This window comes from Desmodus rotundus, chromosome 11, assembly GCF_022682495.2.
Source record: "Desmodus rotundus isolate HL8 chromosome 11, HLdesRot8A.1, whole genome shotgun sequence".
NCBI lineage: Eukaryota > Metazoa > Chordata > Mammalia > Chiroptera > Phyllostomidae > Desmodus > Desmodus rotundus.
In genome coordinates, this window is record NC_071397.1 from 40,796,392 (window position 1) to 40,812,440 (window position 16,049).

At 37.4% G+C, this 16,049-nt stretch overlaps 1 protein-coding gene across 5 annotated transcripts in view; it reads right to left on the minus strand.

The window, feature by feature from the left end:
• Nucleotides 1-10,004: 10,004 nt before the first annotated feature.
• CEP162 (centrosomal protein 162) overlaps nt 10,005-16,049 on the minus strand; it is a 76,463-nt gene continuing 70,418 nt past the window's right edge. For all 5 annotated transcript variants that reach the window (XM_024576630.3, XM_045184864.2, XM_024576631.3 and 2 more), the window contains one exon: nt 10,005-11,515. In XM_024576630.3, the coding sequence (XP_024432398.2) occupies nt 11,288-11,515 (228 nt within the window). In that variant the 3' untranslated portion in view covers nt 10,005-11,287. The remainder of the gene's footprint in view (nt 11,516-16,049) is intronic.

Genomic DNA, 16,049 nt, shown 5'->3' on the forward strand with positions numbered 1-16,049 from the left:
TTAAACAGAACAAGGAGTGAAATATTTTTTTGTAATTAAAACTGCTCTGACAAATTCTTGCAAATAGTTACTTGCTCTTTTTAATGGATATTTTCAGGAAAGAGAGCAAGAGTAGTGAAGAAGTGATTTTATTAACTTCTAATGTGAATATTATTAATAATTTACTTAACCAAATATAAATCATGGGCTATTTCTTGTTAAGATTAAAAGCTTTTTAAATGGTATTTGATTTAGAAGTGTATTTATTAGAAGGCTGAAGAATATTTAAAAGTTGGAAAAATACCCATGACTATCCCATCATTTTTATGAACTAAGTGTCAAGAACTGTGAAGGGTGTAGGATTTTACTGCTCTTGCATGCTAACAAGCTACCTGGCAGTTTCACGGATCTGACAGGGGACACAAGACTGACTCCTGGGTCAGGGAAAAGAGCTTGTTTGGTTACAGCACACCAGGCAGCATGTCGGTTCCTGAGCTCATTCCCTATTGCTGTTTGAACAAAAGACAACAAACTCTGTGGCTTAAAGCAACACAAATTTATTCTCTTCAAGTTCTGGAGTGCAGAAGTCCAAAATCAGTCTGAGTGGGCTGAAATCAAGGTGTCTCAGGGCTGTGTTTCCTCTAGAGTGTGTAGCGAGGAATCCACTTCCTTGCCTTAGCTCATGGCCCCGTATCACTGCAACTTCTGCTTCTACTTTACATCTCTGTCTTGTCCCTCTTACAAGGACCGCTGTAATTGACTGCATCGGATTACCCAGGATAACATCCCATGTCAAGATTCTCAACCACATCTGCAAAATGCCTTTCGCAGTGTAAGATAACATAGTCACAGGTTCTGGGGAGCAGGACACGGATAGGTTGGGGGGGACATTAGCCTAACACAGTCTTTCATTTGGTCCCAAAGATTCATGTTCACCCTGCATGCAAATACATTTTTCTCATCCCAAATCTTCCAAAGTCTCAACTATAGTATTGCCTCTAAGTCCAATATATGATATAAATCTCATCAGCTCAGAAGTCTAATCATCTAAGCCAGGTATGGGTGAGAGACCCTGTGTGTGACCCAACTTTGGGAAAAACTCCATCTGTGGACCTGTAAAACTAAAAAACAAAGTATCGTTTTCTAAATATCTGCTGTTCTTGGAGAAAACCCCCTGCAGACATACAAAGAACATTCAGATCCCACATAGACAGTGACCTTAGCCAGGAATCTTTTTTTTTTTTTCTCAACAATGTTAGAACAAAACACTGTTGAGCAAAACAACATTATTTGGAGAACTGAGTATCTATCTATGTTACAGGCGAGAGAACTAAGGCTCTGGGACATTTAGTATTTTGCAAAGCACAGAGCTAGTAAGTGGAAGACCAAGCTGGGTTTCAAGTAAATGATGAACCTGTGGAAGTTTTGAATGATTCCTTCTGTTGGTTAGCATTTCACTGGTATATGTTTTATCTCTCTCTAACTTTGGACCTCTATGTCATTCTTTTTAACTTTCAATCTATGTTTTAAATTTAAATTTTGCTTTGTTTTAGGTAAACAAATGAAATCTGTAAATCTATCCTTTTACTTGCAAGTTTATTTCATCCAAACATATTGTAATTACTGATGATGTTTCATTTCTAGCATCATATTTTGTGATGTTTATTTATGTTGCTCTATTATTCCTGCTTTATGTTATGCAGTCACGGCCAAGAGCATGGGGTCCAGAGAGTCTGTCTGGGCTTGGACCCCTCACTCGCTAACGGTGCAGGCTTAACCAGGACACCTGATCTCTTTGAGACTCAGTGTCCTCTATAAAAAAAGGGATGATACCCACCTCCAAGTCTGTGAGCATTAAGTGATAAAATATACAAAGCACTTAGAATAGTGACTGGCCTATTGTATATACTCCATTAGAATGCCTTTATATGTATTCTCTTTTTAAGTAAGTATTTTAGGGATAAATCCTGAATTTTAATGAAGGTACTAGATATTGAAAGTTACAATCTATTGTTTAATCTACCCATTGAATTTTATATATCAATTGTTATATTTTATTTTCATAAATTCTGTTTTTTTTTAGATGTTACCTGTTCTTTCTCATGGTGTCCTGATTTTTTCATTACATTTTCCATAATGTATATTTTACAATGATTCATCCACACTTATTTCATGTTCTCTTTTAGATTATTTTATAATTTTAAATTCTGGGATACTAATCATCCTGGGGTTTAAGAGTTTGCTTCTTCTACTCACAGTTAATTATTTCTGACTGTTCTTAGTCATGTGAGTATGAGTGTGTGTGTGTGTGTGTGTCTGTGTAGTTAATTGTGTGAGCTTCTCTTCAGCCTATATTATTTTTTTCCTATGATCATCCCATGAACCCTGGTTTATAAAAGTTTCACTAGAGAATAAATTTGTGCTGCTTATCCTATGCTCCAAGTGATATGATCAGTCTGGAATTGTGTTATTTTTTGCTTGGAGATCTTGCATCTTAAGTGGAGTATAAATTTGGATCCCACATCCACATGAAGCATGAGCTTACAGTTCAGACTTTTTAAGGGAGACTGTTTTTTCCTTAAGACCCTGGTAGAGCCGGTTTCCTCACCCCTTTCCTGTGTCAGTGTGCGGAGTTCTGTGAGTGTCCCTTTCATTGAAGGCAGCCCTTTCCATGACTTTCATGCAGGGCATCTCAGTAAAGTAAGAGCCTGTATCAGGTATGAATCCTTCTTTTCTGAATGGACATTGTGACACTATTCACTATGCGGATTAAAACCCCTTCCCTCCAGGGTGCTGTGGCATCAGCCCCCGAGGTTCCTACTTTTCCTTTAGGTTTCCTATTTATTTTTGTCACCTGCAAACTTCTCTTTCTTCATGGTTAACTCATGGGTATTTTTGTTGTATTTTACCCAGTATTATTAAAAATTTTACGTTTCAAAGGGACCCAAATTAGCTCAGTTCACCATGTTTCCAGAACTGAAAGCTTCAGTTCTAGAGTATCTGTTAGATTCTTCTGAAAAATAACCTCTCAGTATATTTCCCTGGTGAAAATCTTTATCCTTTAATCTGTCTTGCCCATCATTTCCTCTATTTCATCGTTAATTATTTTCTATTCTTTATTTGCCGATCCCAATACCTGGACTTTCATTTGTTGTCTAATGCATCTGATTCTCATACTATCAATCAGTCTTGACACTGCAGACCTAGGAATTTTTTGTCATCTGCAGACATTGTTAGCAAAATCTCCGTGGACACTGCACATGACCTCATCTTCCATGAGGGAGTTTCTCCCTCCCTGACAGACAGGTCAGGTGAGGGCTGGCCGTCTCACTGCAGCCAGGCATGGAGGTGGGTCAGGCTAAACTGCAGTTTTAAAAACAACTTTGAGGTACACTTGACAAAATACCTTTCACAGGCTTAAAGTGTACAATTTATTTTGACATATGTAAACACCCAAGAAATCATCACTACAATCAAGACAATGAACATATACATCACCCACAAAAGTTTTCTCATGCTCGTGTGTAATCCCTCCCTCCCCATCCCTTCCCCTGAAACCGCTGCTCTGCTTCCTGTCACTATACATTGGCTTGCTCATACGAGGGATTAGGACGAATGCGATCCGGCAGTGTCTGCTATTACATTGGCTGCTTTCATGCAGCGTAATTATTTTGAAATTCATCCAGGTTATTGTATCACTTTTTCACTCCATTTTGTTCCTCAGTAGTATTTCATTTTATGGATGTGTTTACCCATTTCCTTGTTGATAAACATTTGGTTTATTTACAATTTCTGGCTATTAAAAATAAAACTGCTGTGAATATTTGTTTACAAGTCTGTGTGAGTATAGACTTTCATTTTCTTATGTGCCTAGAAGAGGAACGTCTGAATGTATGGTAGACAAGTGTCTATCTTTAAAAAAAACTGCTAAATAGTTTTCCAAAATGATTGTCATATCATTTTACATTCCTCACAGTATATATGAGTTCTGGCTGCTCTGGTTCCTTGCCAACATCTTGTAAGTCTTTTAAATTTTATCCATTCTAATGTGTGTGTAGTAGCATCTCATTGTGGTTTTAAGTTGCATTTCATTGACTAATGGGATTCAGTATCTTCTTATACGCTTATTTTTCATGTGTATATCTTTAGGTGAAGTGTCTAGTCAAGACTTTGGCTCATTGTTTAATGGGGTGTTATCACTGAGTTCTGAAAGTTCTTATTCTGGATATGAACACTTCATCAGATAGATGACCTGTAAATAGTTTCTTTTCATCTATGGCTGTCTTTTCATTTGCTTCACAGTGTCTCTGAAGAGCAGAGAAGTCCAATTTACTAATTTAAAAAATGGATTATACTTTTGGTGTTATATTAAAGAAATCTGTGCCAAACTGAAGGCCATAAAGGTTTAATGTTGTGTTTTTTTCCTAGAAGTTTCACGGCTTAGTTTCTCTATGAAGGGCTGTGGTTCATTTGGAGTTAATACTTGAGTATGTTGTGAGGTATGGATTGAAGTTCCTTTCTTCACATGTGGCCATCTAATCATTCCAGCACTATTTGTTGAAAAGGTCCTTTCTCCACTGAATTGCCTTTGTGCCTTTATTGAAAATCAGTTGTTCATACATGTGTTGGTTTATTTCCAAATATTCTATTGTGTTCCACTTGTCTGTTTCTCTTTCTTATGTCAATACCAGACTTTTTGATCCCTGTAACTTTATAGTAACACTTGAAATAATGTAAGTTCTCCAATTTTGTTATTCTTGTTTGAAGCTGTTTTTGGCTAATTTGGGGCCCCTTGCCTTTCTATAGGAATTTTAGAATGAGCTTTTAAATTCTCTTCCTTAGATTCTGTTCTGCCAAAATTCCACCCATTTCTTAAGATTTATCTCCAAAGCCACATTTTCCAAAAAACATGAAAGGAATTTCTCTTTCTTCTGTGCTTCATTCATACTTCATAACACTCATTGCAGTTTTTCATAGTTGCTTCTATGAACTTGTCTGATCTTTCCTGGCTTAGTGTAAACCCCTCAAGATCAGAAAACTTGACTTGTTCCCTCTGTGTGCTGAGAAAACTTGCTGTATGTTTTGCAGGAGTGAGCCTTTCCTTAAGAGAGGTCTGCAGAAGATATAGCTCATTTTCTGCATATTGCTAAGGAATCCAAGAGATTTAGAATGGTTTATTTTTTGTTATCTCCAAATCTCCCAGCCTTTATTATTTTATTGCTATTACTGTACCTTGAAAGAATAGTGGGATAATTATTTTCCAAATATCAAAGCACTCTAATTTACTTGAGTTGATAATTATATGCAGCTATCTTAATCTAGTTATTGTTCACGTACTCCCTCAACATTGAACTCCTGGGAGAATGTCTTATCTTTGCAGATATTAATAATATCTTTGGCTCTCAGGGCAAGAATACCTTATGTCAGACCTGCTATATTTCCACCAGTCCCATCCAGCCCTACATTAGCCCTCATCTGGGGGCAACTGCAGTCATGCACTTGCCCCCTAAATGCCTATTATTCTCAGGAAGAACTTTTGCATGGAGTAGAATCATGTCCTTCTTATGGGAGAAATTCAGTCCAGTGGTCTGGCAGCATGGGAATATGTTTAGCCTGCTTTTTGTAGAGTCTAAACTGTTCCATACCTATTAGGAACAAATACAATGGGAAAATTGTATTAGCATGCAACAAAGGAGCAGCATAATATATGAGTAGGAAAATCAGCTTCCTCGTCACACTCAGGCATGGTGTCAACGTGACACTCAGTGTGGGGAATGATTTCTCCTGTGAGCAGTTTGAGGGTCGAGGCACTTAGGAATGGATTTTTGTTTTTCTTCCTTAGTCATCACATCTGGTGAGACTGTACAAATCCTGTGTATTTGTGGAGCACAGCAGAAATCTTTATTAAAGCATCATGTATTTAAAGGGCTAGTACATAATTTGTTAGAAGATAGAAATACTCTTTGATTTTTGTCCTAAAGTAGAATCTTGATTAGTGGTTAAAGAAAATTTACATTAAAATCTTAAGTAGCTGTGTATAATGACAGATGGGTGATCACTTCATAAGTTATGTAAATGTCTAATTCCTGTGTGCACACCTGAAACTAATGTAATATTGTATGTCAACTGTAGTTGAAAAATTAAAGAAATTATTACAGAAAATTCCATGGCCTAAAAACATCTTAAATACAGTGATATAAAAATAAAAAATGATTAACACAATACCAGATATGAGCCAGTTTCTGCAGCAGCTTTGCAATGACTCCTTCCTCATCAGGGTGCCTGAGGGACCAGGCCATCATCACCAACATCATCAGCATCATCACGGAACTGATTCCTCCCCGGGGGCATCTGACCTTTGACGCTCTGCCCCACCCTGGAAGAAGCATTGTCTTGGGCTACACATTAAATACATTGTGACAGGTAATTACAAAAAAATCTCATAAGGTTTTCAATAAATTTATGATTTTGTGTTGGGCTGCATTCACAGCCATCCTGGGCTGCATATGACCCATGGGCCGCAGTTTGGACACCCCTGCAAAATAAAGAGATAAACAGAGGATGGATGTGTCTGCATGTGTAAAGGAAGAGCAATAGTTAGACATGAGATACAGAATGAATGTTCCATTTGGACAAGAATGTGATTGTGAAAGCCTGGTGTGGTGGACAAAGGAAGTGGTGGGAGTGACCTGGTCAGATGGAAGGATGAGGACCAAGCAGAGGTGGCAGCATGGATGGCATGGTTAGATTTGTAGTTCAGTTGGCAAGAGGGGAGTGTGACAGGCAGCCACCATCCCCCTCCACCCCCGCCGGGTAGCCACCTGTGAAAACATTACTGTTCGTGGCAAAGGGACTTCGCAGATGTGATTAAGTTAAGGCTTTTGAGATGGGAAGAGTATCCTGGATTATGCAGGTGGACCCAATCTAATCACGTGGGCCCTTAAAAGTGGAAAACCTTTCCCAGCTGAATTCAGAGTCAGAGGGAGATTTGAGCTCAGAAAGATGCCGGAGAGGTGCACGGGGCTGGCTGTCACAACGGAGGAAGGACGCACAGGCCAAAGATTGTGGGTGCCCTCCGGAAGCTGCAAACAGCAAGGAAACTATTCTCTCCTAGAGCCCCCTGGGGATACTCTGATTTTAGCCCCATGAGAACTGTGTTGGACCTCTGACCTACAGAACTGTAAGATTATATATCTGTGCTGTTTTTAAGCTGCTAAATTTGTCAAAATTTTTTACTGCAGTAACAGAAAAGTAATGGAGGATTTGTGCAGAGGTCTCGAATGGAATGTGGAGACGAAGGCTGGGATCAGACTGAATAGTGCCTTGAAGGCTAGGGTAGAAGTTCCAATATTTACACCTAAAAACAGCAGGGTAAAATGGGAAGGCAGTGTGCAGAGTTATAGGAAGAACTGCCAGGCAATGCTGTTTTGCAGACAATTGGGGATGAGAAGAGCATTGGGGTAGAGGAGGCAATTAAAACTATCTAAAAAGTAAGTAGTAAAATGGTGACAGGTGGTGGTGGATGTGGGAACGGGAAAGGACAGAGAGGTTATTTTGAAGGAATTGGCTATAGGTTTGGTGATTCCATGCGGGGAGAGTTAGCCAAGTGTGGACTGAATGTTTGTGTCTTCTCAAAATTCACATTGAAACCCACTGTGATGGTATTTGGAGGTAATCAGGGTTTCTAAGGTCCTTAGGGTGGAGCTCTTATGAATGGGATTCGTGCCTTTATGAGTCTCAAAAGGGCTTGCTTCTTTCTGTTTTCCACCGTGTGAGGATAGAAGAAGAGAGCCATCTTCAAACCAGGAAGTGAACCCGCACCCAGACATCCTCATCTTGGGTTTCCCAGTCTCCAAAACTGTGAGAAATAAATGTTGTTTCATCTACGGTAATTAGTCATAGCACCCTGAACTAAGAAGGTAAAGAATGCCTCAAAGTTTACTACTGACTAAAAATGAAGTGAGCAGCTGGCTTCAGGGAGAGAAATTAGCTGGCTTCAAACACTTTGACTTTCATAAGAGGAACTCTGGCAGGAACTGGGATGAGGCGCTGGCCCTCAGGAGGGAGGACGGGTGGAGGGGCCGATCCAGTGTTACCCCGCGGGCAGTGGTAGCTGTGCCCTGAATGTGAGAGTAGATTCGGTCTCTGGGGATTGGAGGGAGGAGGGGGTTGTATTTGTAGGTGAAGGTCAAGGGACGAAAGAGATTTGTTTAGCAAGTCCCAACTATGTGTGAGTGACTGGGCTGCTGTGAAGGCTCCGTACCCAAGTCAGGGGAGTGAGGACCTGTTTGTTCTTGTTAGGGCTCTTTGCACGTGGCCATGATAATGAGCAAAACAGGTAGGAAGACGAGGACACACGCATCTGCGACTACTTGCACTGACTGCCTGGAGCTGGTGGGAGGAGAAAGATACTTCATTCTATTCTGTCTTCTCTAATGAGCTGGCTCATTTAACCCTTTCATAAATGTTCTTTCCCTCACGACTTCCCTTTTGCCTTCCTCACAAACCCTTCCCCCAAATACCTTCCAAACTTTTCTCTGAGTTACACAGGCCATATGCAGTTCTACTTATCTGTCTTCTGCATCAGAACTTTTTCACTGTTAATATAAATTTAAATACCCTAAGAACGGAGTACCCACTGGAAGGTGGCCGGAAGGGTTGAAGTGCAGGGCAGTCCCTGAGACTAGCTCTACGGGGCCAGACTCCCACTGTGTTCTTGCCTCTTCACTTGTGTGCTCCAAGGATGCATACCTGGTACAATTGCCCTATTTTTTGGTCCTCTCCACAAAGTCTAGTCCATTTCTTGTTCTTGAATTATACTAAGAACTCATTTTACTCTAAAGAAACTTGATGCCTCTTCCCCCTAGGGAATAGATTTCCTCTAATTGATATTTCCCTATTGCTTACAACAATCCTATAAAGTAGGTGTATGTGGGAAAGAATATCTTTTCTGTTTGCACTATTGAGGTGACTGTGATTGAAGCTTTGAACAAAACTGGAGAGAGAAAAATGGACTTATCATGGCTTAAACTAGAGGGGAAGAAATAGGTTCATTAGCAGTAGGACCTCCCCTTATCAAGTTGGACAGATATTGAGAAGTATGTGTGCTTTTTATTAACAGCTCTTCTACAGAAACTAAGCCTATAAATAAAACAATTAGTAACTTGGAAGGATTCGAAAACATTCAAACTTCACTCTTCTCACCATTCACTGCTAAGCTCTTTGAAGCAGGATGGCTGTTGTAACTACGAAGTATCTTACCTCGTTCTGAGTAAGATGACCTCTTAATGCGCCTGCAGATAGATCCTGGATTTACCTACAGAGTCCTTAGTAGGCATGGGTGGGGAAGAGGACGGTTTTCACCTCCTTCTAGACATTTAGTCATAAATTTAGGAGTTCTGTAATAAGGGATGGAACCCTAATACTAAAGCTGGATTTCCCAGGGTTGATAGGTAAATACTAGTGATGGAATGCTGTGGACTCAAAAGTAATAGATCCGATTAGAAACCTCTGCTCAAAAGCAGTGGTGTCAGCAGCAGGCCATGTATTCTGATCAAGTTTCTGAAGGGAAGGCCTGTGGATGCAGTGTGAGGAGATAGAACTGGTAGGAGAGCATTGATATTTCCTGGAGCTTAACTTCATAAAAGCTTTCTTATTCAAGATAGTCTAAATGTGTCTATCTTCTGTGTTCTAATCCTGGGCCCTTACAAAGACTAAGGAATGCAGTATGATTCTTGCTGTTTTTAGTTGTAACTGAAAGTTCTGATAGTGTTTATGGATCTTCAATCTGAAAACAGAATTAAAGACCAGCCATGTACACAGCTTATTCCAAACAATACAAAAGCCTCATCAAAATAGGATGCGCTTTTACTGTAAGTAATCATCTATCCAATGCTGGCACTTCCTCGTGTTTCAGAGTCAGCCATGTCTGTGCCTGGAGTGAACAGCCCATGAATAGAGTCAGTCAGAGGGAGGGATATAGCTATAAATTATTAAGTTTTCACATAAAAAACACACAAAGCAAATAATAATCAAAATAGTTTATATTGTAACTTAAAATAAGATTCACATAAAAAAAAGCAAATTGTAATTAATGCTTTTTCTACCCTCTTAGGAAAGGACATTAAAAAATGTTGGACATTAAGACATTAATTGCATTCCTTATATTTAATTTCCACATTTCACATTTGCTACCCATAATTTCACCAGGATCTATTTCACCTGTCCTTTACACAGTATTTCTCATTGTATTTATCATTTTAGAATTGCACTTATTAGCCTGTGGTTATTGAGCATTTGAAATACGGCTCGTTGAAGTTGAGATGTGTTTATAAATGTAAAATATACCAGAATTTGGAGACTCAGTATGAAAAAAGGAATGTAAGAACTCAACTTGTAAAATCACATTTTGAACATGTTAGATTATATAAATCTCCAAAATTAATTTCATTAAAAATCTTTTAAAATGTGGCTACATTAAAATTAAAAATTACATGTGGCTCACATTAATTATACTTTTGTTGGACAGTATTGGTCTAGAACATTTGAAAACAAGGTGGCTTTAACTTCCCAGTATGTTCTGTGCTCACTATCTGCTTTTGAAAATGGGAATTGAGAAGTAAAAATAACAATCTGGCTACTTTTGTCCATGCTTTAGGGTTTAATTTTTTCTAATGAATATATATTACTTTTTAAATAGTAGAAAGTAAAAATGTTATATTCTATCATCTTAGAGTTACAAAAAAAATTGGCATTTAAGACATGTAGCATAGAACAATTAATCAAATCCCCCTATTACTTGTGAAATATATTTTTCAGCTGAATCGGGTGAAAGAACGTGGGGTAGGAGTGGAAATTTGGAGAGCACAAGATAAGCTCACTGTCTGCTTGTATGAAGTTATGGTTCTCGACCAAATGATAGCGGAAGCTGCCCTGTCCCGTGTCTCCAGAGAAAGAGGGGCTGTTTTTCTGGTACCAAGAATGAGTCAACAACAGCAGAGTATGTGCAATTTTCTTTTCTTTTCATATCTAGCATATACGTCAGAACTTTTACTATAAAATTCACCAACTCTAATCACCTCACATAAAGAGACTTGTCCATAAATTATTTAAAATGTGACTGGTTAATGCTTTTCAGTAAAATACAACATAATGCTTTTCCCCCCCTTATTGGTTAAGGGCAATTTATTTTGAAATGTAGCTTTTGTGTTGTTTGTTTTCTGGCAACATACTGGAGCAGCTGTTTTCAAAAGCCGCCTCTGACAGGCGCAATCCCAGCCATCGTGCACCTCCAGGCCTTGCCAGGAGGTCATGTGGAATCCGCATTTCTACTATAGTCTGGTGCATTCACTTCATTTGCAAAAGCAACTGGCACAACCACCCCTTGTCGGTGCAACTCTCGGAGAACATCTAATATTGAGTCTAATTCTGTGCGGAACTTGTCTAGCTCACGATTCTTCAACTGTGCAAGTCTCTTCCATTTCTCAATTTCTTTGTTTTGCTCAGTTTCTACTACTTGGTGGGTCTGCTGTATTATCTGTAAACAGAAAAATTCCATATTATTGTTACAGTTCATAGTGGGGGTGAAGAACATTTAATGACCTCAAAAAGCTGAAGTGGAACAATGCTGACAATGGTGACGACCTGGAGGGAGAAGGCGGGGGAACCCTATCTAACGGGTTTCACTGTGTCAATAAACAGGTGTGCAGGTGAAGCTGACAAGAGGGAAATTCTGATAGGGAATTTTACAGTCTTTTTCTTGTAAGCTGTGAATGATGAGTTCCATTTAAAGCATCAGAAAACCTTGGTATGAATCCAAACATCCCCAAAATGCCATTCCTCTTCAGAACAGCATTTGAGATGCAATCAAGACAGCTTTAATATACAATGCATGCCACTGCATTCATTAACAGAACTAAGAATGATAAAAGCACACACATGTAGCATCTATCATGTGCAAGGCTTGGTTTTAAGCATTTTATTCATGTTAATTCATTTAATTCTGCCAGCCCGGGGGATATGTTCTGAGAAAGGCATTGCTAGGCAAATTTGTTATTGTGCAAACATCATAGAGTGCACATACACCAATCCAGATGGTGTAGGTTACTACACACTTAGGCTGTGTATAATCTTATGGAACCATCATAGTGTATGTGGTCTGTCACTGACTGAAATGCCACTATGCAGAGCATGACTGTCTTGTAAAAAAATGCCAATGGAATCTTGATAATGGATTGCAATGAATCTACAGATTGCTTTGGACATTTTAACGAGTATGCCCTGCTTTTTGAAAGTTTGCATTATCCCACTTCATGTTTATGACAGACCTATATTAGTACCTGCTTTTGCTAACCAAAAGAAATGCCAAGATTTTCACTTTTATAAAAAAAGGCAAAAAGAGAAAATAACATTCAGTGTTTGTTTAGCAGCAAGCTGTTGATAGAGACAGCCTGCACCCCAAAGAGCAAGAGTGGAACTTCTTTTACTATATGTTAGTATTATTTTAGGTTTTATGTGACACTTGGTATGACTGGGAAGGTTATTTTGGGGGTCTGAGAATGCTAAAAAATCTTTACATATAAATTAATGGTAACTGCTTCTTTTTTAAGCCATTTCTGCTTATGAAAGGTTTCATGGGACATACTACCTTCAGAGAGTGGGGGAAACCTGCATTAATTCTTTCAATAAATGGAAAGGAATATGGGATACCTCTCCATTTATTTGTGTGCTCCTTACTGTCTTTCATCAATGTCTTACAGTTTTCAGTGTACAGATATTTTACTCCCTTGGATAGATGACCAAGTATTTTATTGCTTTTGATGCTACTGTACACAGGATCGTTTTCTTTTTCAGATAATGTTATTAGTATGTAGAAATACTACTGGTTTTTGTATAGATATTTGTATTTTGCACCTTCACTGAATTTGTTGACTAACTAAGAGTTTGGAGGTGGAGTCTTTAGGATTTCCTCTATATAAGATCATGTCATCTGCAAATAGAGGCAATTTTACTTCTCCCTTTCCCATTCTGATGCTTTTTCTTTCTTTTTCTTGCCTGACTGCTTGGGCTAGGAATTCTAGTAATGTGTTGCATAGGAGTGGTGAAAGCAGTTGTCTTGTTCCACATTTTAGAGGAAAAACTTTCAACCTTTCACCACTGAGTACTATGTTAGCTGTGAACTTGTCATATATGGCCTTTACTATGCTGAGGTATTTTCCTTCTGTACTTAATTTGTCAAGAGTTTTTGTCACGAATGGAAGTTGAATTTTGTCAAATGCTATTTTTGCATCTATTGAGATGATTATGATTTTTATCTTGCATTCTATTAATGTGATGTACTACATTTATTGATTTATATGTGTTGAACCATTCTTACGTCCCAGGGATGAATCCCACTTGATCCTGGTGTATGACAGTTTTAATGTGCTGTTTAATCTGTTTTTTTTTGTTTTGTTTTTTTTTTGAGAATTTTTGCATCTATATTCACTAGAGATAGTTGCATGTAGTTTTCTTGTCTTAAAGTATCCTTATCTGGCTTTGTTATGTACCAGTATTCTTGAAAAATATGAGGAATGGCATTAATTTGTCTTTAATAGTTTGGTGGACTCTCTCTCCCCCCCTTCCTCTCTCTTTTATTCCTCTATCCAAAAATAAATAAATAAATAAATAAATAAATTGTGTGGTGGAATTCACTAGTGAAGCCATATGGTCCTGGGCTTTTCTTTGTCAAGAGATTTTTGATTACTGACTAAATCTCCTTGCTAGTAACTGATGTGTTCAAATTTTCTATTTGTTAATGATTCAGTCTTGGTAGTTTGTATATTTTTAGGAATTTATCCATTTCTTTTAGGTTGTCCAATTTGTTGAGATATAAAGTCATACCTCTTTTAATTGTGCTTCACACATATTAGCAATTTTTATAAACTGAAGGCAACACCTTACCAACAAAAAGATTACAACTAGCTTTATTGCCATATTCACGTTCTTGTGGTGGTCTGGAACCAAACTCAGTATCTGTGAGGTATGCATATAATTGTTCATAGTAGTCTCCTATGATTCTTTGTATTGTTGTGGTATCAATGGTAGTATCTCCTCTTTTCTAAGTTTCCAATCTTGAATGTTCTTTTTTTCTTGCTTTTGGTTTTATCAATTTTGTTTATGATTTCAAAGAATTGATGCTTAGTTTTGTTCAACTTTCCTATTGTTTTCCTATTCTATATTTATTTCCGCTCTGATCTTTATTTCCTTCCCTCTGCTAAATTTGGGCTTAGTTTTTTTCTAGTTCCTTGAGATGTAAAGTTAGGTTATTTGAGATCTTTTTTTCTTGATGTATGCATTTATCCCTATCACCTTCCCTTTTAGAATAGCTTTTGATGCATTCTATAAGTTGTATTTTAATTTTCTTTTGTCTTGATACATTTTTATTTTCCTTTTAATGTCATCTTTGATTCATTGGTTATTTAGAAGTGTTTATTTCCATGTATTTGTAATTTTTTTCAGCTTCCTTCCTATTGATTTCTAGTTTCATATATCATTGTGGTCTGAAAAGATACTGGCTGTAACTTCAATCTTCTTAAATTTGCTATGAATTGTTTCATGGTCTAACATGATCTATCCTAGAAAAAGTACCTTGTGTGATGGAGAAGAATGTGTATTCTGCTGTTATGAAGGAAATGCACTGTATATTCTGCTAGGTCCATTTTGTCTATAGTTCATTCCAAGTCTGCTGTTTCTTTCTTTATTTTTCTACCCCTCCGGACGATCTGTTCATTGTTTAAAGGGAAATATCAAAGTCCCTTACAATTACTCTATTGCTGTTATTTTTCCATTTAGTTCTGTTATAGTATTTGTTTTATATATTTAGGTGTGCTGATGTTGAGTGGCTAAATATTTCTAATTGTTTTATCTTGATGGATTGACCTCTTTATCATTTTTTGTGTCTTTTGTTGTTTTTAGCTTAAAACCTATTTTGTCTAATATAACTATAGCTAGCCAGTCCTGCCTTCTTTTGGTTAACACTTGCTTGAAATGTTATTTTCCATCCCTTCATTCTTACTTTATATGTGTCTTTAAAGCTAAAGTGAATCTCTTGCATGCACCTGATTAGGCAAAAAGTCCAGATTTTTCCACAAAATAAAAGACACTTTTCATTTTCACCAATAACTTTATTGATTTGGATATTTTGAGTATGTCAGCTATCTCCTGCTATTGGCTTCTAGCGGGTAGAGGCCAGGAATGCTGCCAAAGATCTTCCAATGCATAGCAACACAGAATTATTTGGCTAAAATGTCAATAGTACCAAGAAACTTTGCAAAGTACTTTTGACATGTTTGATCAGTCACAGCACCTTTTCCATACCCTGCACAAATCTTTTTCTGCGTTTCACTTATATTTTTACCTTTCTTAAAATAATAAAGCATAATATGCCAAAAATGTTGCATATTTTCTTCCATCTTCAAATGGCTGCACAAAAATTCACCAATTTTGATGTTTTTTAAAAAATGCACCCAGATATGACAGCTGTCACAACACAACATAACAAAATTGTTTTGAATGAAGTTAAAGACAACTAAGCATTACTAGAGCCATCATACTGAAAAAAATGAACTTTCTGGCCAGCCCAATTGTGTATTATTTGGATCTTGTTTTTTACCCATTCGAGAATTCTATGGTTTTGAATGGAGAATTTAATCCATTTATATTTTAAGTAATTATTGATTGATAAGGCCTTACAAGTAAGATTTTGTTTTTTCATTTATATAGATCCTATGTTCCTTGCTTCTTACCTCTTGCACTCATCTTGATGTAATTAAGTTTTTATAGCTGTATGCTTTGACTCTTTTATCATAACTTTTTGTGTAATCACTACAGGTTTTTCTTTTGTGATTACCATGAGGCTTACATAAGCTGAGATGTACTTAAAATGTCCTATTTTAAATTGATAACAACTTAAATTTGATAGCATTCCTAAACCTTATACTTTCACTTCTTCCACCCTCAATTTTAGGTTATTGATATTACAGTTCACGTTTTTATTTTGTGTATCCAATAACAGATTAATACAGTTATGG